Here is a 24,377-nt window from a genome sequence, read left to right on the forward strand (position 1 = left end):
TTAACGCCACATGCATTCAAATGTGTCGACACTCCAACCCCAAGAGGACAAAACTAGTACCTGAACCTCACCTGCATATTTGTATTGCTATTATGCATACAACTTTCCCATTCATCCATTATTTTAACTGCATCTCCCCACAAGGGTTGCGGGGGGGGGGGCTGGAGCCTATCCCAGCTGTCATCGGGCAGTAGGTGAGGTACACCCTGAACTGGTTGCCAGCCAATCGCAGGGCCCACAAAGACAAACAACCATCTGTGCTCACATTCACACCTTGGGGCAATTTAGAGTGCCCAATCAACCTGCCATGCATTGGAACGTGGGAGGAAACCGGAGTACCCGGAGAAAACCCACGCAGTCACAGGGAGAACAAGCAAACCCCGTAAGAAGGCTGGAGCCGGAATCGAACCTCTGCACTGTGAGGCCAACGTGCTAACCAGTCGTCCACCGTGCCGCTCAACTTTACCATATCGTTACATAAATGGTTGGTACTCTGTGAATTTTCATCTCTGGCATAGGGGTTCTTGAATGTGACGCACATGAGTGATGGGGAACTACTGAAATGTTGATTCCATGACAGTCATGTAGGACAGCTTATGCAATTCAGTCATTTTAGACTGCACAGTTCTGGTAAGAGGGGTTGGAAAAGACCATTTAGTTGGCGAGTGTGCCTGATAGCCAGTCTGATGTGAGACGATGCGGACAGCACAGAAATATAAAGTAATTTTTAGATGACTCAATATAAGTTGTTCAGCGAAATCAAATATTGAAGAAAGCAGAGCAGTCATGTACAGTTATGTAAAGCCATTTTAAAGTCATGCAGATTGTATTGTTGTCACATAACTGGAATACTGTATGGCGATCACATGTAATACAGTTAATAAAGTTATATTTCAGGAGCTCTGCTTTTTAAGCAGATACCTATCTGTAGCAGGAAGAGTGGTCGCTTTGGAAGTGACAGTTTATTTTGGGTGTCTTGACATTGGAGCTCCTGTCATGGCAGCGACCCCGCAAAGCTGTGGCAGCGTCGCTGTTCGCTGTTGTTCGTCTTCTTCCTCGGAATGATGGATAACCTTTAATAGGAGGGACTGAGCAAGACACAACGCGGTGAGTGGACCGTCCTTTCTTGTTACTTTCACTCCAGTTTGTCCAAGCGAGTAAAACGGACTCGATAACGTGCGATTCTGTAGCTCGTACCAATTCTGCCATTTTAACCATCCAGTTAACGTTTTAGCAATTAGCTTAGTAATGGAAAGGGAAGTTCGAAAAGGGCGATATATGCCGAACATATTCTAAAATTAAGTGAAAACTAGCTCCTCACTTTTTGTTTTTCTTACTGCTACATGTAAAATGCAGAATATAAACTAATCCCCAAGGTTAAATAGTTTCGTAGGCGAAATCTTACAATTTAACTGGTTATTTGTTTACTTTTGTTTGTTCTTTTTACCCACACCTGTGACCATCAACAGCTTGATTACAGGACCGCAACTCTTCACGTCTCTCTGGACATGCGGCGCGTCTACGTGCCCTGGTGGCGATAAACTGAAATGAAAACCTCATGGAGGGCTTCGATACACAGTTTCTCCCGTTGTGTGATAAATAGAATTAGTTATTTCTCATACAAATATTTACTGTCGGGATTTATTACCGCGGTAGCGAAGAAGCGATAGGCTACGACGCGGAGTTTACGCGTTCCGGTTACGTCGCGGGTGTAGGAACATTGTCGTAAACTGAGGACTCCTGAAAACTAAGTCTTAACGTGGACAGTTTACTCTCGGTAGCGGGCGAGGCTGTTCTAAATATAGCTCACCGGTAAAGACATTGCGATTTTCTACGAATATTTGATAAATTATCATTTAAAAATGTGTACACTCGCAGAGATTTATAAAAATCGTGTTGCATATGATTTTTTTTGGTATAACAAATATCACATTAAGTCAAGTGAATGTATCACTTGATCACAATGTACCCCTTCATCACAAAAGAGTCTCAATGTGCTTCAGTTGACAAATGAAAATAAAATTCCCTGATTTTATAACCCCACAGTAGGTTAAATTGTAATTTGAGCTAATGTGTCATTTCAGAAGTACTATCAAATTAGTAGCCAATCCCACAAATCGGCCAAGAAGTAGCTCTCACTTTCAAAGAGGTTGGTGACCCCCGCCCCGGAAAACTTTGACTTTGTTGCCTCTAAAGCTGAAATAAACAAACGTGGCGCTACTCATCATACATTACCCAAATGTTGCATACCTGTTGGGTAGGTTATTTATTTTTTAAATCGCCACATTTTAAGTAATAAGAAAAACATGAAAAAAATGGTCTAGGGCTTTAAGGTGCAATTAACTTTATACAATCGACCACAACAGATTCGCGGTTCGGCACCCGCGGATAGGCTTTTTTTTTTAAGATTGAAGTACCTTTGACGAACATTTCTTTGCTGCATGACTTATGCTTAATTGCATGTCCATAGACGTGTATTACAATGTTTGTTTTCTGGATGGCCAATTATCATCTCAAGTTTTTGTTTATGATTGATGAACTCAAGTAAGTGACCATAGCCCACTAAAACTCAGATAAGCTGTACTAAAAATAAAATTTAGGGTTAAGTTCCAAAGGTTCAAAATGATGTGAATCACAAACCACCTTTTTAAAGACATTCTGCGGAATTATGATTAACTGTCACACTTCTGATTAGTTTCTCTGTAGCGTGGATGACTAGAACATAGCTGTTGTTTCGATCACTCCATCATGACCAAAGAGGAGGAGATCCCCGACTGGGTGGGTGCCCAGGAGTTTTATGACAACTATGAGCCTAAGGAGATACTGGGAAGGTATGTTCATAAGGCATGTGACATACTGAATACAATTAAATTTGAGATTGTGATTCAGAATGCTTTTACGTGGTTTTAATCAACTATCAATTATACTTTTCCTGAGGGCCAATACACGGCAGCAATGAAGCTCCCTCACAATTGAGATGCCCGGGTTTCAATTCTTGGTGTCTGAAGTTTGCATAGTGCCTTCTGCCCATCAAAAAAATTAGCCGGGATCGGCTCCAGCTCACCCGTAATCTGATTGAGGAAAAGTGTGATAGAAAATGGATTGATGGATGACAATCCAATATAAGAGCTGTATGTATTTGAAATGGATTTTACAGAGCTATCCATTTAACAATGTTTATTATATTTTAAACGATGGAGAACTATACTGCATTTATACAGAGTGGAATTTTCTGCAATTGCAAAAATAAATTAGGATAGTCTGGCAGAATCCTAGGGGATGTCTTTTTTTCCATTTACTTTCTTTCCAATGTGCTGGATAGTTTATATTTAATACAGAGTAGTTATTCAGTAACTACGATTGGCTGGCAACCAACCGCTTCTCACCCAAAGTCACCCATGACACTAATGAGGACAAGTGTGTGATTCACTAGTGAATTCAAAGTGTATGCTTAAACCGGCCTCAGAGTAATTTCTTTCAAACATTTCTGGTAACGGCACATTGATTGGACTTCAGGGTGTTTTCTCCCCAGGGGGGTGAGCAGCGTGGTACGTCGTTGTGTGGACAAACGGACATCTCAGGAGTATGCCGTGAAGATCATCGACATCACGCCCTCGGACAAGATGACCCCGCAGGAGATCGAGGAGATCAGGGACTCTACGGTGAAGGAGATTGATATCCTCAAGAAAGTCTACGGACAGGAGAATATTAGTAAGTTCATTTTTAATGCATGTAAAACTTACTCCACCCTCGTTTTTGGGGGGAGTTTTTATACTACCAACCCATGCTCAGTGGTCACTTATTAAAAATTTGGGCATTTGCTATCCTGATAACAGCAGTCGCATAAATTGTTTGACGTATCTTTCCCTGCAGTACAACTAAAGGATTGCTATGAATCCAACGTGTTCTTCTTCCTGGTTTTTGACTTGTAAGTAAGAACAAGCAAGAAATCTGCACTTTGAAACTTATTCTATACTGTTAATTGACTTCCATAAATGTTAATCTAGACTTGTTTTACTTCGTCTTCTTCGTCCCAGGATGAGAAAGGGTGAACTTTTTGACTACCTCACAGAGAAAGTAACTCTGAGTGAAAAGGAAACAAGGTCACTGAGTAATTTTTTCCCTCTGCAAGAAAAACAGTCTCCTGTCATACCTCAACCACAACAAGCATTAATAATTTCTTGATGTATCGGTTGTAGGAACATCATGCGTGCTCTGCTGGATGTGGTTCACTTTCTGCACGACCAGGGCATAGTCCATCGAGATCTCAAGCCTGAAAACATCCTTTTGGATGACCAGATGAACATCAAACTCACAGACTTTGGCTTTGCCGTGCAAATCCAATCGGGACAGAAGCTTAAAGGTTAGAGCGCAACTCATAAAAATGATCAGGTTATGCCGCCAGGGGAGCCTGTTAGACACATTCAGAGTCTCCTGTCCTCCACAGCTGCAGAGATATGTTGGTGCTTTATTAGGATATCATTATATAACGTTGACTGACACCAAAACATGAAGACAGCAGACATTTTAATTGAGAATGTTTGCACTCTCGAAGAAAGAAATGTAACAACTTTTCAAAATGTCCCAGCAGCTGTCCAGAGTCTGGTTGCACATTATTAAGTTACAAAGGTTGAGATGCAACAAGATACTCAAGTCTATCTGCCATAGAGCAGAGAGTTGCTTCAACATTAAATCGTTACAAATTGAATAAATAGTTTATTTAGGTTACATTTCTGAACCTGGTAGAATCAATGAATACAATTTTATTTATATAACAGCTGGAGCTATAACAAAGCGCTTTCCATATGCCGTCAAATTATCATGGAGAGAAAACAAGCAATGGTGCCACTATTTATTGTTATGTTATGACAGAACATGAAGCAAACGTGTCCAATCAATTCACTCTGCTGTCACACTAATACTTTTTCACAGCTCAACATTTGCATTGAAAGAAAATAATTTACTCAGTATATAGGAATAGATATGTTGTGAGTATAAAACGTCCTAATTCTTAGTTTGACAACAGTTTCTCTGAATTGTCTACAAATGCCCATGCTTTTGAGGACATTTTTACACAACAGAGCTATAGTCAAACACTGATTTGACACCACATAAAGACACTTGTTGTTTTAAGTTGAACTTGTTTTATACTAAAACGTTTGTCTTTCCTGCAGAGGTGTGTGGGACTCCTGTGTATCTTGCTCCAGAGATCATCCAGTGCTCCATGGACTCCGGCCACGATGGATACGGAACGGCTGTAGACATGTGAGAGTCACATCACAAAAATCAAAACAGTAAAAAATATATATATATAATAATTACATAAAGAGCATTGACTGATATTTCTGATGACTGGGTTTATGGACTTAAATGCCCTTGCTCAACTCCTCTACATCCCTTCCAAGAAGTCACTCGCTCATGTAAGTGATATGAAAGCTCCTGCCGTGCTAAATGCATTCTTCCATGGTGCTTGCCGTCTGTGCAGATGGAGTGCGGGTGTGATCATGTACACACTGCTGGCTGGCTCCCCACCCTTCTGGCACAGGAAACAGATGCTAATGCTGCGCATGATTTTAGCGGGAGATTACAGCTTCTCATCCCCTGAATGGGATGACCGCTCTGACACGGTCAAAGATTTGGTCAGCCACTGTATTCCTGTTTTCTCATTGGTTTACTTCATCTGTTCCATCTAAATTGTCCTCCAGTAAAACATACGCTCATTTGGGTGTTTTATCAGATCTCTCGGATGCTCGTAGTGGACCCGAGGCAGCGTTACACAGCCGCCGACGTGCTCAACCATCCGTTTTTCTCCCAGTACGTGGTAGACGAAGTCCGACAACTGAGCCCGTACAGAAAATTCAAGGTGAGGTCTTAAGAGCTTAGAAAACTACATTAAATACTTGAAGAAACAAACGCTTAAATGTTCCACCAACACTTTTTAATAAGAGCATCAGAATAGTTACCAAGCTACGTAATACAGTTGTCCACTGTGATTGATTTACACGTATACCCCTAATTACAGAGGACAGAAGTTTCATTGAATAATTTTATATCATAAATGGTGCTTAAATCAAACCTGTCACTTTTTCACCAGGTCATCTGCCTCACAGTGCTCGCCACCATGCGCATCTACTGCAGCTATCGCCGAGTCAAACCCGTCACCAAGGAGGTGATCAAAAGTGACCCATATGCGGTCAAGCCCATCCGCAAGCTCATTGATGCGTGCGCCTTCAAGATCTATGGCCACTGGGTCAAAAAGGGTCAGACGCAGAACAGAGCGGCACTTTTCGAGAACACTCCCAAGGCCATCCTGCTGTCCATAGTGGCAGAGGCGGATGAGCCAGTCCAGCACATCTGGTAATAAAGCTGGTCCTTGAGGCTGCGTTGGTGGATTAGTGGATCAGCAGCACAATTATAAGTGGAAATTGTCGGGCGCTGACCAGCACCCTAAAAAAAAAAGATTTGTAATACTTTATGAAAAAATATATCATTTTTTGCTGGCTTGCATGCGCACATCAAAGTAAACAAAAAAAAATGTTACTTTCCTTGATCACATCACGTTTACGTAGAATTGACGAATAATGCTAAGTTGCACATTGTGTCACTATTAACTCACTGCTGTTTCTTTTGTACCGAACACAGCACCATCTGCTGGATCTGGATAGACGAGACACCACACCATGCCCATAGTGTTTGTTAGACATGTAATGCGGTTTAATTACAAAATATTAAATATTTATTTTAAACGTAATGATAGCCAAATATATCGTAAAAGTGCTGTAAAATGTTTAAAAAAAATACAAATAAGTGTTCACTGTATCTTTACGATAAACTGAGCCAACTGTTGTCATCAACTTGTATTGATTTCGTAATTGATGCCATAATATAATTTTGCTACCTTCTATCGTGTAATTTCTTGAAATGTAGTAGCTTTTAAAATTGGAAGTGATTAAACATTTTAATATTACACCGAACTTTTAGTATCTGCTTCGTTTCATTCAACCACTGAAATCACTTTAAGTGGAAGTCAAGTAAAAAAAAAAAATACAATACATTCAATATGCCCCCACTTGTCTAAAAAACTGCACTCTGATATGGCTTTTGTGGAACACTGATTTAGCAACAAAATCTACTTTTTTTAAGAAATTCATCTCAGGGAGGAGTAATTTTGCCTCTTGCTGACTTGACATAAGTGCTCGGGGGCCTAGGTTAGGGCCCACGGGCACTTATAACTGGATTTGGTAATGTGATATTTGCAAACTGAGCCACAAAAATTGTATAGAAAAAAGGTGAGTACCTTCCCCTTTGAGATTGTTTTGGTTATTTGCAATAACTGTCAATGCCATAGAGGAAATTAATCAGTTCCAAAATGAGACGGTGAAACTGAGTGACGTTTGTGGAGCCGAGTAACTACAAAAAATTGTTCAAGAACAGAACTGCATACTCTGACACCTCTACTAGAATACATTAGTAGTCATACAGATATAACTAAAATGGTTATACCTTGTGGTAGGTACCTAATTGATCTGTCACACAAGTACATCCCCTAATGGCTGGAGTATAAGCGGTTTATAAACATGTTTATAGAAATGAAAACCACACAACCTGTCATGCTAAACTTTATCAACATTTATTGTTACACACATTAACAATTACTTACTCATTCAACATCCCAAAACACAGAAGCCATGACTTTGTCACTGGGCGGTCAGTGTTGAACTTTTTGGATGTTGGCGAGCAGAGGGTGCTCCCCCTGAATGATTTGGCTTCCGGATCAATGGTGAACATGTTTTTCCAAGAAACCCTCTCAGTCCACACAATATGCAGTCAAAAGATCCTGATAAACAATTCCCCTTGATCACTTCTGTTTCTCTGACAACATTCTGGGAACCTATCTCACTGACACCTTGCTCATTTTCAATTTAACATGAATGCTTTGTTCTACTGATGATTATGGTTTGTTGATACCACAAGTCTTGGCTATACCTCTGACAGTGATTTGTCTGTCTTTCATGACTGTGTCCAGCACTGCATTCACATATTTAGGTGATTGTCCAAGACTGGCGCTCAACTTTGTTGTTGGTTCTGCCCCGTTTGAAAGCGGCACACCACACTTTCACTGTACTCTTTGAAGGCTGTATTTGTGCATTTTGTTTGGAGTCATTTTTTTCCCAAATACAAGTACTTACCTGTAATCACAGTGTGGAATCAGTTTTATTTTTGCACAAGAGCAGAGGAGTTCTTTGAGTCACAAATGGAAAAGTATTGGCTGTTGATTCCTGGTTTGTGCATTTGTTTTCAAGGTGAGGCCGGAAAATTTTGGGACACCCCTTGTATAAGTGGGTACAAGAAATTATTTGTTACACCTTGAGCGTATGTTTTACATCCTGTTGCAATGGACATCAGAAAGCCCGCCATGAATACACACATTATCCAGTATGACTGTGGCCAGTAGATCATAACTCAACCACTCTGAAGCCCTGTTGAAGAGAGGGGAAAGGGAAAAAAAGACAACTAGTTATACAGAATAATTAGGAGAAGGAAAATGAGTCACAAGAGGATCAGTGTACTCATTTCTTTACTGCTGGATGAAGATGAAGATAATTCATCCGTAATTAAAAGAAGTGAGGCAATACTCTTGCATGGAGACCCCCGTATCCACCACAGAGCTGGAACAGATTTCAGCCATGCTGTCTTAAATTTGACTCCCATCAGCAATATTAATCCCATATTTTATACTGAATCATATTGATATTATCATTTGTCATTTAGTTGCTTTTATATTGGTTTCCAATTAAGTGTAAAAGCACACCTTATGGCCTAGCAGTGGAAATGTTCACATGGCATGGTCTTCAGCTCACAAATCAATATTTGCTGATTTTCTGGGGGAAAACGAAAAGAAAAATCTGTCACAGTTAATTGTAAGAGGCAATTATTTGCTTATTATACAGGAAATGTTTACAGAATGAAAATGTAAATCACTGACAGCAGAATGAGCTACAAGGCTGCTCATTCATGGTTAAGTCTGTGTGAAAACTTATTTCGCATGGTGTCTGACTGAATTTACCACATCAAAAGTAAATCAGAATTCGGCCATGCATTCAAACACGTGTCGTCTACCAGTTAAATTCAATTACAAAAATACAATGTATTTACATGTGCGTATATCACAATTTTATTAAGGATATAATAGTTTCATATTTGCTATAGGATAGCTTTTACCTGAACACGCGGCCCAGTTGAGGCTCTTCGGCACGTTACGAAACAAAGGCTAATAAGCTAAAGCTAATTCCAATGCAATTTAGCTCGGAGTTAACGTTTCTTTTTTAATGGGAATACACATTCCCCTTTCTTCCCGCAGCACCAACGGAACACAAACCTCAAACGGTGTTCGCCTTTAGTGCCAAAAGTATGTTACAGCAGTTCTTTCATAGTCTCTTTTCACTTCCAATTCGAAGGGCAGCATGGTAGAAGTAAGATCGTCTGTTCAGGCGTAGGGGCGGGATCATTGATATCCGAGTCCTGGTTGGTCATATGTTCTGACGTCCTATCAGAGGAGAGTGGGCGGTCCTTCACCGGCTTCGCTCTGATTGGTGCAACTCGCAGCTCCGCTCTTCTTCTGCATTTTTCGCCAATTGATGCGTCTGTGCAGAGTAGTGCAGCTCTTCCTCAAGCTGCCTCCTGTCCATTTACACCGTTGCTATTTTCCGTAAGTATTATAGAACGACTTGTGCTTTTGCTCGATTTTCTCTTTCCCGTACGCCACCATTGTCCCGTTATTCGTCTCACACCAACTGCATCTTTTAACAGCTGGTGTCAACTGATTACACAGCGAAAACAGAATGGATTGGGTTGAACATAACCGGTTTAACTTTCTCAAATGTCAGCGGTTCTTCGGAAATGCATTGCGGTGGAATGTTTTGTTATCAGATTTTCTGCTTGATTGCATGATTCTATTTAGTTGGTTCTTTACTTTAACGGTGTCGTACATCTTTTGCGTACGGTGAGTGAGGGGTGACGCAACAGTGGCAGATGATGTCCACCATGTCCCCTTCATATGTTTTGTTTAGGCGGTCAGCATTATGCAACGGATATTTGGCACTCACTCCTTATGGTCAGAGGCGTTTTGTCATTTGTCATCCGCTTCACTGGAGGCCAGACATTGATTATCATAATTTTCATCATCATTTTGTTGACCATTAGATGTCACGTGTAGGTCATGTTAACGGTGGAAAAAGTGCTTGCACTTTAGTAGAAGTGCATTTTTCAGGTCAAAGTAGAAGTACTGATCCAAGAAGAATAAAAGATAGAACATATAGATAGGCTCTGACACGTGGTTAATTATAAAACTACAAATAATTGTTTACTGTCAATTATGTACCAATTTTAATGACTTTGCACAATGAAAAAAACCGTATCTAAACACAATAAGTTATGTTTTCTTTCATGAACTTTTGAAATAAGGCAGCGATTGGGGAAAAATCTTGCATTTTAGCATTTGTTTCCTGGTTTACGTTGATCGAAGTCAACGCTGCAGGCCTATTTGTTTTTACTGGCCTCCCCCCAAACTGGCTATTTTTTTTATGTACCATCATTTACAACAAGGCAATTTTAACAAAGTAGAGTTTGAGAAAGTAAGTAAAAGTGGAAAAGTTGTCAGAAAAATAAATGCTCAATTAAAATACAAATACCACTCCAGATTAATGCTAATAGTTTCCATTAGTTCTGTTCTCAGATTAACTTTCACATTTTGACACATGGATTATTGAATTATGTACCAGTTCTATTTATTTCACAAAAACTTTGACCGAGTATAAGAGTCCTACTAAAATTGTTCCTCTTTTTTGATTGTTTAATCCTCTCATGCTGACTGCACCGTATTTCTCTTCACAGCATTGCAATGTCACAAACAAAGGGACTTTTTAGAAGAGCAGAAGCCGTCTGTTTTGATGTTGACAGTACAGTCATCAAAGAAGAAGGCATCGATGAACTGGCCAAGTTTTGTGGCGTGGGGGATGCAGTCACTGAAATGTAAATACATTGTTGTGCAAAACTATGTTTCCCCCGATGTTTTCGCATCACATGAGACTAGATTTAATTTGTACATTTTAGGACTCGTAAAGCCATGGGTGGCTCGATGACTTTCAAATCAGCCCTAACTGAGCGCCTCGCCATCATCAAATGTTCCAGAGAACAGGTCAACAAACTGATCACAGACCACCCGCCACAGCTGACCCCGGGTATCAGGTACGAGAAGCAACCCCCGCTATGAGATTTCTTTAATCTCACTCACAGCATTCTGATCACCAAGAATTCCCAGAAAAGTACAAGAAGTTCTCAAATGCTTTGGGAAAGTAATACAAGTCGTTGAAAGCTTTGGGAAGGCCACCCAATTGTATTTTGCTGAGAACGTTTTCTAAGGTATTATTGAATGTTCAATAGCATTGCCGACAATCCTTGTATACACAATTTGTTGTTGTTGTCATTTTCGTTCTCTTAAAATGTTAATTTATTGCTTTGGAAGTCTTTAAATAATTAAAACAATTGACAATTTTAAATCCGTCATTTAACGCAAGTATTTTTTTATTCAAATCTTCTATCAAGTCATTCCATGTGGCATTAGCATGTTCTCCTCGTGCTTGCATGGCTTTTTGCTATGTTCTAAAACCATGCATGTCAGCTTAATTGAACAGTTCAAATTGTCAATCGGTGCGAATGTTAGTATGAATAATTCTTTGTCTTTATGTGCCCTGTGATTAAATTTGAATTTGTAAGATCAGCTGTCACAGCCAAAAGGGCATAGCTCACGATCTTTGTTCTAGTTTCTCCCAAACATGTTTGATGGGGTTTGGCTCAGGATTTTGTGCAAGTTGAACATTAAATTGGCCCGTTTATGTTTTTAGGAATTTGTCTCCAATATATATTTGTCAATCTAACCATCAGACCTCGTTTCCGTAATGGGGCTCTGTCATGTCCTGACATAAATATGCCTTCCCCACACTTACAACAAAGTAAGCAAGCGTGAGTCGTGCCCAACTGCTGTTCGATTCGCTAATTTATTTGGGGTGTATTAAATCAACTGTTTGACCATTAGTGATATGTATTATATTGATATCCATTCATGTTCATATCCAGGGAACTTGTGGACCGCCTACACCAGCGCAACATCAAGGTGTTCCTCATCTCAGGTGGCTTCCGCTGCATCGTGGAACACGTGGCCACTCAGCTAAACATTCCTTTAGAAAACGTCTACGCCAACCGACTCAAGTTCTACTTCAACGGTAAGAGTACACCCAGTGAGTTAGTTTTATGCCGTAAATTGATTGATGCTGACATGGAATTGTGACGCACACTCACCGGCCATGACATAGGTCGAATACATGGCAGTCTTACAGTTTGGAGTTTGCAGGTTTTCCCCGTGCCTGTGTTTTTTTTCCCAGGTACTAACATGTTCCAAAAACATGCATGTTCGGTTAATTCAAGAGAGAATATCAGCCAGATGTCAATGACTGCCCTCCCCCAAACATGTCCCAACATGTCTTTACTTTTTTAAGTCATAGATTAAATGTGGTTTTGTTCAGGCGAGTACGCCGGATTCGATGAGAGCCAACCGACAGCAGAGAGCGGAGGTAAAGGGAAAGTAATTAGCATGCTGAAGGAAAAGTACGGCTTCAAGACAATGGTGATGATTGGAGATGGAGCCACCGATCTCGAGGCCTGCCCCCCAGCTGTAAGTGTTCATGTTAATGCCATGCGGGCTCATTTAAATATTCAGGCTTCTATTTATATTAATTTGTTTTTGAAAACCATTGTGGTTGATTTTTGTTCTCACCTCTTCAGAGCGCCTTCATTGGATTTGGTGGCAATGTTGTGAGACCACAGGTTAAAGAGAAGAGCTCATGGTATGTTACAAGTTTTGGAGAGCTGCTGAAAGAAATGGAAAAGATTTGAAAACCCTAAGTAGAGTACATTTTCTATTTTTTTTTAAAACTACTAATGTTATTTGCACCAAAAGGTGTGTATCTGATGGTTTTATCCATTGTGCATACTCCATTTATGTTGACAAATTTTAAATCAATGACCATGTTTACTTTAATCTGACCAATTCTACCATCACATGGTTTCTACCATCCTGATTTTCTCCACGACACCACACTATAAAAGATCCATTGCCTGTGCGGAGGTTAAACGTGTAATTTTTGTGTTTTAGGCACTTTTTTCATTTCAGACTGACTCCTACACAATGGGAAGTGCAATGTGAAAAAAGATTTATGTATGGATAATTGTAATGTGTGGGACAGGCTGTAGTGAATTGTGTGTTAAAACTATGAGTATTAAACACAAACGGGCTACAAATACTGTTTGAATTTCTTTAATTCTGTGTCATTATTGCCCTCGATAGACAAAATAAAGACACGTCCTTTTTCCTGAAATAATCTGACAATATGTAGTGGCGTGCTTGCCCATGTTGCGGTTTGTAATTACTCCCCCTGAATATACCTTTATATTATTTTAAAACAAGGCATGCTCAACTCACATAAGCGCAGAAAGTAACAGTCACATTTACAAACAAGACTAGGAAACTTAACGGGTTGTGTAAAATCCAGGAAAAAACAGCAAATCAGGACACATTTCATTCAAAAATATTTTTGAAAATGAATATGTAACAAACTTTGATACAGTCAACTTTGGAACACAAAGTTCAGATGTTATCCCAGCTAACATTTAATCGGTCAACAATGAATATTAAACTAATAAATAAAGCCCCCCCGTGTTGCACACTCTAGTGCGCTCCAGCAGTTATGATACGAACAAGAATATTAACATTTACATACCATACAGCTGCTTTGTTTTATAATCAAGTCACTTTGGTAGTATCTAATCTTTTTCATCAATGATTGGCTTACATATGGCAAGAATAGATGTTTGAATAAATGACCAGCCAGCGACGTACTGCAGTGGAGTTGCAAGGGCTTGAGTCAAAGCAATTCTTGACATTTACAAAATCCTAATACTGAAAAATGACTTGACCCCAATGTTTGCTTTGACAGTTTGTTGTAAGGTACATTGTGTCTATACAGATGCATCCAACCATCCATTATCCAAAGCACATAATATAAATATTGCAAAGCATCATAAAGAGAAGAGTATTTTTGAGTTCACCAGTTATGGGCATTTGTTGATTAGTGTGCTGCGCCATCATTTTAGTGAGTACGGACTAATTTACGGGCGACACGGTGGATGACTGGTTAGCACGATGGCCTCACAGTGCAGAGGTCGTGGGATCAATTCCGGCTCCGGCCTTCCTGTGTGGCGTTTACATGTTCTCCCCGTGGCTGTGTGTGTGGGTTTCCTCCGGATACTAAGTTTCCTCACACATTCCAAAGACATGCATGGTTGGTTGTTTGGGCACCCTAGGTGTGAGTGTGAGTGTGGATAGTTGTCTTTGTGTGCCCTGCAATTGGCTGGCAACCAGTTCAGGGTGTACCCCTCCTACTGCCCAAAGATAGCTGCGATAGGCTCCAGCACCCTCGTGACGAGAAGTCGAACAGATGATGGATGGATGAGTAATTTACATGTGCACTCAAAATATTGAACCCCTATTGTTAGATTTACTTGTAAAATTTTCTTTGAAATAAGCCAAGGATGCTAAAGCTGTTTAAATAGCGCGACACAAAGATTTGCCAACTATTGAGTTGTTTTGTTAATACATTTAGCAGATGTAATTTAGAAAGGGGGTTGAATAATTGTGAGTGCGACTGGAACAACCAAAAGACACATTTTGGCACAGCAATGCAAACTGGACAACATGTCGTAAATACTACAAGTACAATTACTGTTGTTTTTTAAAAGTAACTTCAGCCCCTGCAGTCCCATGCTATGCCACTTGAGGCTCTCACAATATGTAATTATACTACTTTAGCTGTCTTTATACAGTATCTTTCACCAAGTTGAACAATCCTGAAATGACAATAATGATGAACGAAACGGGTCATATAGTTTGGCGACACGAAACCGTATGAAGTGATGCTCTTGGGTTACTCATTTGAAAGGGTAGCACTCAATGCTCAGCCTTGCAAGAGGCTCTGGTCTTTTTACTTCAGAGGCGATGCCTTGGTTGGGATCATAATCCGGGAATCCATATGCTGGATGAGAGGAACTGGAAATAAGCATACAAGCAACACACACATTAGAAATAATTTGCCACTGCAAGTTTGATTCAAAAGTCTTCAAACTCTGATTTCAGTTTCTATCCTAAAAAAGCATTTGAAGTTTGAAGGCTGTGTGATTTGGCCTTAAAATAAAATCTGTTTGCCAAATTTAGCTTTTTTGTTTTTCCCCTTCTAAGATTTTCTTATTTTTTTTCCACAATACCGAACCATTGTTTAAACATTTCCATTCCACTTTGACATAGTATATATATTTTTTTCCTGACGTAAAATAAGGCAAGGTCTCTTCATTAAGCTTCATTTTAGCACGTCATAAGAGACTCAAATATAGTGCCCCCCATAATTATTGGCACCCAGGTCAAGAAGAATCCTTAAGATAAATTCCAGTTTTATTGCAGAAGCATTCTTTTTGTTTTGGTGCCGCTTTGGTGGCAAAAAGGCATTGTAGTAACATCAGGGATGCTAATGATTGTGACATCATTTCATGTAAAAGCATTACTACTTAATGAAGGATTTTTTTTCTCACAGAATAAATGCACTTGAATTAAATGATGCAATTGTATTTGTTTTACTTCCATCTCATATTAGAAAAAAAATATTACCAGGAATTCCAATGATTATGGAGGGCACTGCAAGTGCTCATTCTTGGAAAATCGCCCTTTTTGTCAAAACATGCATGCTAAAAAAAAAAACTGAGCTGTAAAACTTGCATTTTTTTTTTTAAAGAGTACCCACCTGTATAATAGACCACCTCGTGCCAGCCTTCCTCCTGCCATGCACCGTTCCTTGTGTCCTCTCTGGATTGCAGGTCTTTGTAAGCTGCAAGAAACAAAATCTCTTACAGCCCATTCTCTGCTGGCACCCGGCATTGTGTAACAGAAGCTGCCTTCACACTGCATTCCCACTAAATAGGTGGCTCAGAGCATTAACCGTAGACCCAAGCTTTAGGAGAAGTGTGGGTCCACGCAGCTGATGCGGGATACTCCGTTAGTATATTTAAAAGTGTGTCTTTAAAATGCTTGCAACACACAAGAACGTGGCCAGTCGATGTAGTTAAATTGACGACCTGTACATAGGGAAGCTTACAAATCACCAGGTTGACTTTAACGCCTCCCACCCATCCCACAAGGTGAATATGGTTCGCCTGAATGGCCGAACACTTCTCAATATCTCAATCTGGCTGCTGAACCTAAAGGAAAAAAAAGAGGAAATGGGAAAGAACAAAATGTATTTATATTTGACAATTTGTTGCTCATGACTACGCCCATTTATTGACTGCACTCGTGCATTTCTGTGACAGACTCTCCAGCAGTGTGCTTTTTTCCATCCACAAGTATATGTGAAATTATAAATACACCTGGGTATTATTGTAAAACTCAATACTGTAGTGTATTGATAAGTCTGCACGCTAAATTAGATGCCACTTGCTACACAGAAATATTTTTTGTTGTGAAAGCTTTTGTGTATTTGGCGACAGAAACTTTACTGTAAAACTCTATTCTTTATTATATCTTATTGGTACCGCTTAGCAATGGTGGCGGCCATCTGAATTTCATATAAAAACAAATTTACATTTTGGTTGCTGTCTGGCTGTTACATCTGTGATGTTATGACAATTAAAATTTTGAATCGCAGCCAACCCCTAGATGACAATTGTCCACTTATGAACGTTAGTTGCCGAACCCCTAACACAGCGCGACAATTCAGTCAGTTTGGGCCGTGTCCCTCGGTGCGTGGTGACTGGTGAGCCTTAAAAAGAAATAAAAAATCTTTTCTTTCTTGTTATATACTATTTTCCTATCGAGGGGGCTTTCTTGACTTTACCCCAGAGGTGATGAACCATGTAGAGGTTCCCGATCTGTGAGAAAAACCCTCCAACGGCTTCACTGTTTTGCTGGCGTAGTCGGATAGCTCGAGCCCTGCCAAAGACAACAAAATAATTTATGTCAAGGGGGGGGGGAAATCTGGTCAGTGTACAAAGAGGAAGAATAATCAGTTATTTGGTTAAAAAAAAAGGTGACACTTCCTTTATTACAGTTATGGATTACATATAGAAATTGAACTGACAGTATGACTGATGATGTTTTTTTTTTTTTTTTTTTTTAAATGGTGGCACTCATTGTACAAGTACAGCAGACAAAATGCTGCCAGACGCACACAAAAAAGATCACCTCCTAATTGTAATCTATTACAACTGACTCCATTGCACAACATTACAAGAGTAATATTGTCCTGATGGCTGCAGTGCTGTACCTTCATTTGTTTGATCATTAAACTGAACTCTGTGTGGGCTGTTTTTAAGTCGGGTGCGACAGGTTCTGTGAGTGTAATTAACTCATGCTGTCTTACCAGTAATTGCCCCACTCGATCATTGTTCCTGGCTGCAGAAGAGAGAACAATGGGCTTAGTAATAGTAATGATAGTCAGACCTTCCCAAAATTGCTTTTTACCAGGCTTATCTCGTAAATGATGCAAGAGTGAGATGCCACTCTAAGGATAAGGACAAGTACAACCAAAAGACTTCTCCAATAACTACTGAAAGTAATCTCTGCCATGATATAATACATCATGCGGAGGTCAGTAAGATGTCACAAGTAACTGCAATGCCATTAAAGTGGCACAGTCTTTCAGTAAATCTTTATTTGCTGTTCTTTCCAAAAATGTGTCTGTAGCTACATAATACCACCATTACAAGTTTCTTTATCTGTGACATGCCGGTTCGGCTGGGCAAAGATCCGCCATTTTAAAGCGGCAGCCAGATTCCAGCCATTAGACAAGAAAGCACAATCAAGCCAATGCCAAAAGGCAAGCAGAGTAGGGCTGCAACTAACAATTATTTTAATAATTCACTTAATGTGTATTAAAGTTTTTCATTTGCTCGATGAATCAACGAAAAAAAACTTTTTTTTTAAATTTCCAGCAGTCTATTCAATAACAGGACATAAAACACTAATACACTATAAGAAAATGATGAACAAAAAGTAATTAAAAAAATGTACCATTAACCAATAAATGGGAACATACTTGGTCAATGAAAAACCTTTTGGTTTTATTATATACTAACAATGAGCTGCTTAACACTGCATTTCTCTAAATATCCACTAGGTGGCACACTAAAGCAGAGCTGTAGTCTTGGTACAAAATAGCATTAGCTGAAAGAATGATCACTGCACACTAATAATAAGTAGCCCATGCTGGATTTGTTTCCTGATGCGTCTCCTGCCTGTGCACATGCACAGATCCACGACAAGTTACAAGTTAAGCGTGGCTGCTTGGTGATGAAGTGCTGCAACCATGAGTGAAAATACAAATGATATTCCTTTATGAGGGTATATTTGCCTCTCCAGACTCTGAACAGATTGTAAACATTTAGTAGTGGTTTTGTGGGGTGAGTGTTGCTCATTTGCATGAGGCTAAATTTTTAAAGACAAGAACAATAGTGAAAAGGTGTGATTTAATTATTGATCCTTATTAGATAAACTCTCTTCAAAAACATGGAAATGTTTTTAATTATGAAGAAAATGCATAATATTCATCAACTCCTTTTCAGTATTAAGACCCAAACAGCTCCAAGCTGAAAGCATACCTGGCCCTTTTAAGACTGTTGGTAAGCAAACCAAAACCCCACCTGGACCATGCAAGGTCACAGAGAAAAACAGAACCAATGACAAAAAAACACAGCCGTGCTTTAGCACTCACCCTGAGTTGATAGGATCTAAGCTCATAAATGTTGGGTCCCTCTCTAGGCACTGGCTCGTTCCAGAAACTGAACTCCAGTAGAAGCTGGTTTCTACGAGACAACAGCATCTTGCCACGCTCCTTCCTGTACTCTATGAACTCCTGCAGTTGGGATAAACATGGACCAGTAACAGGCTGCATTCTACCCGACTACTATCCTGATGGTATGCAAAACAGAATAGGCATGAAGAAATTCTGCTGACCTTGTTCTGACGTAGCTTGTTCATCACCTCTGTCAGAGCTGGGTAACCACCTCTGTAACGCCACAGGTGAACTGGGCAGAAAATAATGCATAAAAATTTAAATATCTTGACTAGGGTGGCCATCCAAAAATGTCACACAAAGTAAATGTAAAGATTTGTAATAAATACTCTTGTCATCTAGAGGAGTAATTCAATTGTTCACTTGGAGTAAATTATTTTAAAAAATGTATCAATTTTATTGTTTCTAACGGCACACCTGATGATCTCAGAGCACACTAATGTGGCAACTATACATTGAGAAATTTTGCTATGATACAATATACTTGGTAGCGATGACATAAGCAATCCTACCAGCCTGGTCCTGTTCTCCATACCAAGTATTCCAGGTGCCCACCAGCTCACAGGGGTAGTACTTATCAGCATGGATGGAGGGTAAAACTTCCTCACTGTGACAAAAAAACCCCACAAACAAATCAAACAATATTGCCTACATTCAACCAGGATTTTAACACTAATCAAGAATAGCATTGCAACTATGCCTAACATTACAATTATGTATTGTCTGTTACATGCCAAGTCATGTCTATGGTTGCAGAACCAAAATAGAAGCCAACTACAGTGAACCCTCGGTTATCGCGGTTAATGGGGACCGAGACCACCCGCGAAAACTGAAAATCCGCGAAGTAGCGGCGCACCTTCAAAAATGCTTAAAAATATATATATATTTATATATATATGGGTAGAGAGAGAGTGAAATTCATGTTTTAACAAAAAAAAAATTATTATTAAAACATTTTTTTATTCCCCAGCCATTATTTTTGTATTTATTCAATGACTTCTTTTTGTATTTATTTAATTACTTCGACTTTTACCTGCTGGTACGCCGTCCGATGTGCCCTGTGAATGTTATGATCCTCCAGCAGAGCTGGAGGGTTGAGCAGGACTCTCCAAACGCAGACACGGAAAAAAGGTGGTGATACAAAGATATTTCTTATAATCACAATATAGTCAGTATCCAATTTCAATCTAGGACTATGAGGGTCTATCGGCTATAATATATACAAGACCAATCTATCGGCGGAAAGAACGTAAAGCGCTGGTGGAACACTCGCACCAGGAAAAGGGAATAACTATAGAACGAAAAACGCTTGCAAAAGGCAAGGAATGACTAACAAAGATTGCTTACCACGGAAGGATAAGAGGAGACCAATCATCGACAGAAAAAGAGAACAGAAAACGAGCCGAGCTGTAGCTGATAAGGAAATGAAAGAAAAACGCGACAACAAGAAAAACTTGAATAAGATAACGATCGAAGTACGGGAGCATGAGCAAGTAGGATAACAATCCGACGCCAGGTAGTCAGTGTAGGTGGATTATATAGTGAGTGTAATCAGTGAGTGAATGGGAATCCAGTGCGGGGCTGGTGGGCGCGTCTCGCAGCAGCTGACCGCATGGCGCGAGACGATCGCTGGAGGAACGCCCACACAGCTGAAAAAACAAAAACACGCGGCATGACAGGCACGGATCATGACAGTGAAATGACGCACGCCGGCCGTCTAACCGCTCCAGCGCCCCGTCGTGCCGCTCGGCGAAACTACAAAGCCCCCGAATATTTTTTAGACCCGCGAAGCACTGAACCCGCGAAAGGTGAACCGCGAAGTAGCGAGGGTTCACTGTATAAGGATTTGGCATGTTGACATCTAAGGTATGTGCAGATTACTTGTGGCATAGCAGCTCCTTAAACACCTCACAAGAATAGAACACGCTAATTTATTTTTACTGGTTGCACAACGCTTGGCACGCTTGGCCCAGTGTTACAGTTGTAACTAATGCTGAGTAAATTGTTTTGGATTCAAACAATAAAAATAAGCCTTACCAGAGTTTGTTATATGCTTCAAGGCACTCCGGCTTGACATTGTGAACTAAAAACAGAGGTCAAGTTCAACAATTATGCCAACTTCAGGATGTTCGTTACTGGAAATGTGCAATCTACTTACACTGGATTTTGTAGAGGTTACTTTCCTCATTTTTGGTTAGTAGAGTTGAATGTGCATCTTTCCTGGGATCAACTTTCCTGACAAAGAGTGATTTGAACCAGCTGTCCTCTTTGGTGATGCTGGATGTGGAAAAGCCTCTGCAAAATAACGATGAGTAATAACGGAGGGAAATGCTTCATGCCAGTTGCATTTTTGATAGCATCATAACATGATGACCTTGAGCATCTGACAAACACCACGACACAACTTTAAAAAGTATGTTTCTTAGGAATAAGTAAATACACAACGTTAATCTAATAACGTAAAATAAGTCATTCCACGGTAAGTGTTTTTCATGTAGTTTACTTTAGATGGACCGCTCCGCAACCTAGTTTAGCCCGTCGGCAGCTAGCTTGCACACTTACATCGGGTCAACCTCCGATGCGAACACACAAATAACAGCCTACACCAAACAAAAAACGTGCAATGCATCTTGATGACTAGCCGACCTGCTCCAAACGAGAAGCTGCCCGGCTGACGGGGCCCCGCTTTTAGCCCGAGCCAAGCCGGTGCGCACTCTCTGAAGGACTCCTGTCGCCATCTTCCAAAAGAGCTGGAGCCTAGTAGGCGCTATTCACACTTTTGACCGACAGGTGGCGATGGAGTCCGTGTAAGGGCCAGAGGGCTCACACATGGTGGCGGTGAAGTAGAACGAACCAGGACGTGACGTACAGCTAACATCACCATTTAGGCTCATATTTGAAACTAAAAAAGGAAAAATAAATCAAAAATATATATATTTTTAATCCACAAAATGTACAAACAACTTGGCCCAATTAATATAACATGAAAACATCGTATGGAAAGACACAAGCCACATAATGAATCAACAACCATCACACCCCAAACTCAAATCAGAGTGAAACAAAGATAAAAAGCACATTAAATGAAACATAATAACAATAATAATAATAATTATAATTATTATTATTATTATTATTATATTAATAACCATAATGATAATAATTCTAATATTACTACTACTACTACTACTACTACTACTAATAATAATAATAATAATAATAATAATAATAATAAATACATTGCTTTTAGTTTAAAGTTTATCGTAAGGCAGTGATTCCTAAAAATGACACTTTCTTTCACATTTATGAAATTTCAAATATTAAAAAAAAATACAGGATCATGACGTGTGTAATAGTAGAGACAAAAGTAATTAGCTTTAGCAAAACTAGTTAAAAAATATTTTAAATACCAAATAGCTCACTGCACACCCCCAAATAGCTCTTGCCTTCCTCCTGTCCCTCCATACTGATGATCACCAAACAGTTACTTTTAATATAACAGATAAAATAAGTTTTTATTCTAATTTGTCAACCTTGAACATCTTAAAAACATTTAGTTTTATTGCAGACATTTCTAAATCATAATTATTCTCTGAAGATATGTCCCTCAAAATATATGCAACCCTAGTACTTAAAGCTTTTTAGTAGAGCAACATGACTCATGACATAATCAAGCTCCGACCATTGACAAGACAAGTCCTTGATTCTATTTTCCTTATTCAGCCAATGTTTTCAACCATAATCGAGTGAGTTTGATCAATAAAAGACATATTCAAGTCGAACTTTTACACACTTTTTTAATTATATACCTAACTTTTTTTTGCTGTATACTTGATCAAAAACTTAAGCATTAGCAATGATGTGCAACCCTGTTACTTGTAACCCTGTCACTGTAGTTAGATTAATACTTAAATTAATATTCAAATCAAGCTGAACGTTCTTTAGTCAATTATAAATGGTTTATTTAACAAATGTATGGTTTTATTTTGTTAAATAAATGCTTTTCAAATGCATATGTATCAGTAGCAGGTAACACAAAAATATAAGAGATTACATAAAGGTGCAACACTGATGGCTGAGCTGGACTAATCAATTATATCAGGGTTTACTGCCTGTTTATCTTGAAATCATACCTAGAAATTATGTGAGAAACGGTCTTTCTTTTTTCATTTTTTTTTATATAAAGAATGTTGCTGTCTGAATTGTCTTCCAGTCCTGGAGAGACTCTGTAGTGGATAAATGGATAAAATTTGAAAACACAATCCCAAAAAACCTAAGAAATAAACTCTTCTTCTTAGGCCACATTTTCCACACTTCCACCATGTTTAATGAACGTCACCCAGGTTTTTCTTTTAGTATCCCGGCATCATACAATCTACAATGAAAACATTTACATTTGTCTGATTTATTGCGGCTCACCAGAACTTGTCTGACTGTGTTTAATTGTACAGGTGGAAATATCTCATTTATCACTGTAATGTGTTCAAGACACTGGCTGACCTAATTCACCTCACGCACGGGGCCTCTCATTTGTCACAGAGGGAAGAACACGGGTGTAATTGATAGAAATAATCATGATTGTGATCTGTGCAGGTGATTTATGAAGCGTGATGATAACTCAAAGCTGGAACACACATTGTACTGCGGTCTAATTGGGGTTATCCATTACACTTGTGCTTATTTGCTTTGATGATTTGAGATAATACACTGTATGTTAAAACAACAAACTAATAGTTATAAAAGAAAAACAAATTTAAGTCACACCTGTTCCGCACTGCCTCTAACCTGCAATAACGATACTTAATGGAAACAGAGGCACCACCACCTAAACCACTTAAACTGTAACTCTCTCTTAATCGTTCTACACTACATATATCACGTATACCCTTGATTAAAAAAAAACATTTGCTTTTCAAAATGTACTGTTTTGTTTTGTTTGGTTTATGTATGTTTTTCTAGGTATTTTTATTTATTCAATCATCTAGCCATTCATTCATTTTCCAGACTGCTCCTTCTAATGAGCTTTCTGGCACATATCCAAACAATGGTGACAGCACTTTGTTGTTCCTGAAATAAATAAAAAAAAAATCACTCTTCGTTATAGAGTACAATAATTTAAAAAACACATACCACAACGGTACATATGAGGGCGCTATAACTCAAGGTGTGAGGTAATATAAAGTGACTGCATTGAACGTGGAACGTTTGCAGCTCCTATCAAACGTAAGTCTAATGAATATAACTTAATTCAGATTTGTCACCTAATGCTCAAATTAACGAATGTATTTATTATCATGATGTTTTACATTAACACCGACGTATTTAATGTGTTGGTACGACAATAAAAATGAATTGAATCCTCGAAAACTCAGCTATTACTATAACGAGCAAGAACAACGAGAAAATTAATTAACAGAAGTAAAATAA

The 24,377-nt window shown here is 39.2% G+C and overlaps 4 protein-coding genes, 1 long non-coding RNA gene and 1 other non-coding gene across 9 annotated transcripts in view; 3 read left to right on the forward strand and 3 right to left on the reverse strand.

The window, feature by feature from the left end:
* The window catches only part of LOC148333592 (sodium channel regulatory subunit beta-4-like), a 90,554-nt gene that overhangs the window by 37,064 nt on the left and 29,113 nt on the right, over window positions 1–24,377 (forward strand). The gene's annotated exons all lie outside the window — the stretch shown is intronic.
* On the forward strand, window positions 310–6,974 carry LOC148333596 (phosphorylase b kinase gamma catalytic chain, skeletal muscle/heart isoform-like). 3 transcript variants are annotated; one of them, XM_088301347.1, is made up of 11 exons: window positions 310–484; window positions 1,004–1,107; window positions 2,696–2,831; window positions 3,533–3,711; window positions 3,874–3,928; window positions 4,038–4,103; window positions 4,200–4,363; window positions 5,175–5,265; window positions 5,486–5,639; window positions 5,738–5,863; window positions 6,095–6,974. In XM_088301347.1, the coding sequence occupies exons 3-11, from the start codon at window positions 2,749–2,751 to the stop codon at window positions 6,359–6,361; spliced, it is 1,185 nt and encodes a 394-aa protein (XP_088157473.1). In that variant the 5' UTR covers window positions 310–484; window positions 1,004–1,107; window positions 2,696–2,748; the 3' UTR covers window positions 6,362–6,974. The 3 variants fall into 3 exon arrangements, with proteins under 3 accessions (XP_088157473.1, XP_088157475.1, XP_088157474.1); XM_088301348.1 differs by lacking the exon at window positions 310–484 and adding an exon at window positions 2,085–2,149 and having other exon boundaries at window positions 711–1,107; XM_088301349.1 differs by lacking the exons at window positions 310–484; window positions 2,696–2,831 and having other exon boundaries at window positions 709–1,107.
* LOC148333597 (uncharacterized) lies at window positions 7,788–9,496 on the reverse strand. Its single transcript, XR_015844298.1, has 3 exons — window positions 9,223–9,496; window positions 8,813–8,882; window positions 7,788–8,480 (listed from the first exon to the last, which is right to left on the reverse strand). It is a non-coding gene; the product is annotated as an uncharacterized LOC148333597 (long non-coding RNA).
* On the reverse strand, window positions 8,970–9,099 carry LOC148333598 (small nucleolar RNA SNORA15). Its single transcript, XR_015844554.1, has one exon. It is a non-coding gene; the product is annotated as a small nucleolar RNA SNORA15 (small nucleolar RNA).
* On the forward strand, window positions 9,570–13,376 carry psph (phosphoserine phosphatase). Its single transcript, XM_088300511.1, has 6 exons — window positions 9,570–9,709; window positions 10,894–11,031; window positions 11,113–11,247; window positions 12,136–12,281; window positions 12,582–12,730; window positions 12,841–13,376. Exons 1-6 carry the CDS (start codon window positions 9,639–9,641, stop codon window positions 12,949–12,951), a joined length of 750 nt encoding a protein of 249 aa, XP_088156637.1. The 5' UTR covers window positions 9,570–9,638; the 3' UTR covers window positions 12,952–13,376.
* Window positions 13,357–21,765, reverse strand: nipsnap2 (nipsnap homolog 2). 2 transcript variants are annotated; one of them, XM_088300507.1, is made up of 10 exons: window positions 21,597–21,765; window positions 21,109–21,245; window positions 20,988–21,033; window positions 19,463–19,557; window positions 19,112–19,182; window positions 18,870–19,010; window positions 17,520–17,551; window positions 16,995–17,089; window positions 15,906–15,989; window positions 13,357–15,160 (listed from the first exon to the last, which is right to left on the reverse strand). In XM_088300507.1, the coding sequence occupies exons 1-10, from the start codon at window positions 21,686–21,688 to the stop codon at window positions 15,096–15,098; spliced, it is 858 nt and encodes a 285-aa protein (XP_088156633.1). In that variant the 5' UTR covers window positions 21,689–21,765; the 3' UTR covers window positions 13,357–15,095. The 2 variants fall into 2 exon arrangements, with proteins under 2 accessions (XP_088156633.1, XP_088156634.1); XM_088300508.1 differs by lacking the exons at window positions 20,988–21,033; window positions 21,109–21,245; window positions 21,597–21,765 and adding an exon at window positions 20,298–20,539.

The sequence above is a fragment of the Idiotropiscis lumnitzeri genome, chromosome 7, assembly GCF_059441095.1.
Source record: "Idiotropiscis lumnitzeri isolate Australia: NSW breed Sydney's pygmy pipehorse chromosome 7, RoL_Ilum_1.0, whole genome shotgun sequence".
Lineage (NCBI taxonomy): Eukaryota > Metazoa > Chordata > Actinopteri > Syngnathiformes > Syngnathidae > Idiotropiscis > Idiotropiscis lumnitzeri.

Excerpts from the sequence above, each read along its gene's own strand:
- LOC148333596 (XM_088301347.1), top strand. The coding sequence starts at position 2,749 with ATGACCAAAGAGGAGGAGATCCCCGACTGGGTGGGTGCCCAGGAGTTT. Across the intron at positions 2,832-3,532 it reads CCTAAGGAGATACTGGGAAG|GGGGGTGAGCAGCGTGGTAC; the intron begins GTATGTTCATAA and ends TTTTCTCCCCAG. Across the intron at positions 3,712-3,873 it reads CTACGGACAGGAGAATATTA|TACAACTAAAGGATTGCTAT; the intron begins GTAAGTTCATTT and ends CTTTCCCTGCAG.
- psph (XM_088300511.1), top strand. The coding sequence starts at position 9,639 with ATGCGTCTGTGCAGAGTAGTGCAGCTCTTCCTCAAGCTGCCTCCTGTC. Across the intron at positions 11,248-12,135 it reads CAGCTGACCCCGGGTATCAG|GGAACTTGTGGACCGCCTAC; the intron begins GTACGAGAAGCA and ends GTTCATATCCAG. Across the intron at positions 12,731-12,840 it reads TCGAGGCCTGCCCCCCAGCT|AGCGCCTTCATTGGATTTGG; the intron begins GTAAGTGTTCAT and ends TCACCTCTTCAG.
- nipsnap2 (XM_088300507.1), bottom strand. The coding sequence starts at position 21,688 with ATGGCGACAGGAGTCCTTCAGAGAGTGCGCACCGGCTTGGCTCGGGCT. Across the intron at positions 19,011-19,111 it reads ACAAGCTACGTCAGAACAAG|GAGTTCATAGAGTACAGGAA; the intron begins GTCAGCAGAATT and ends TCCCAACTGCAG. Across the intron at positions 15,161-15,905 it reads CGAGGTGGTCTATTATACAG|TTCCTCTCATCCAGCATATG; the intron begins GTGGGTACTCTT and ends GCTTATTTCCAG.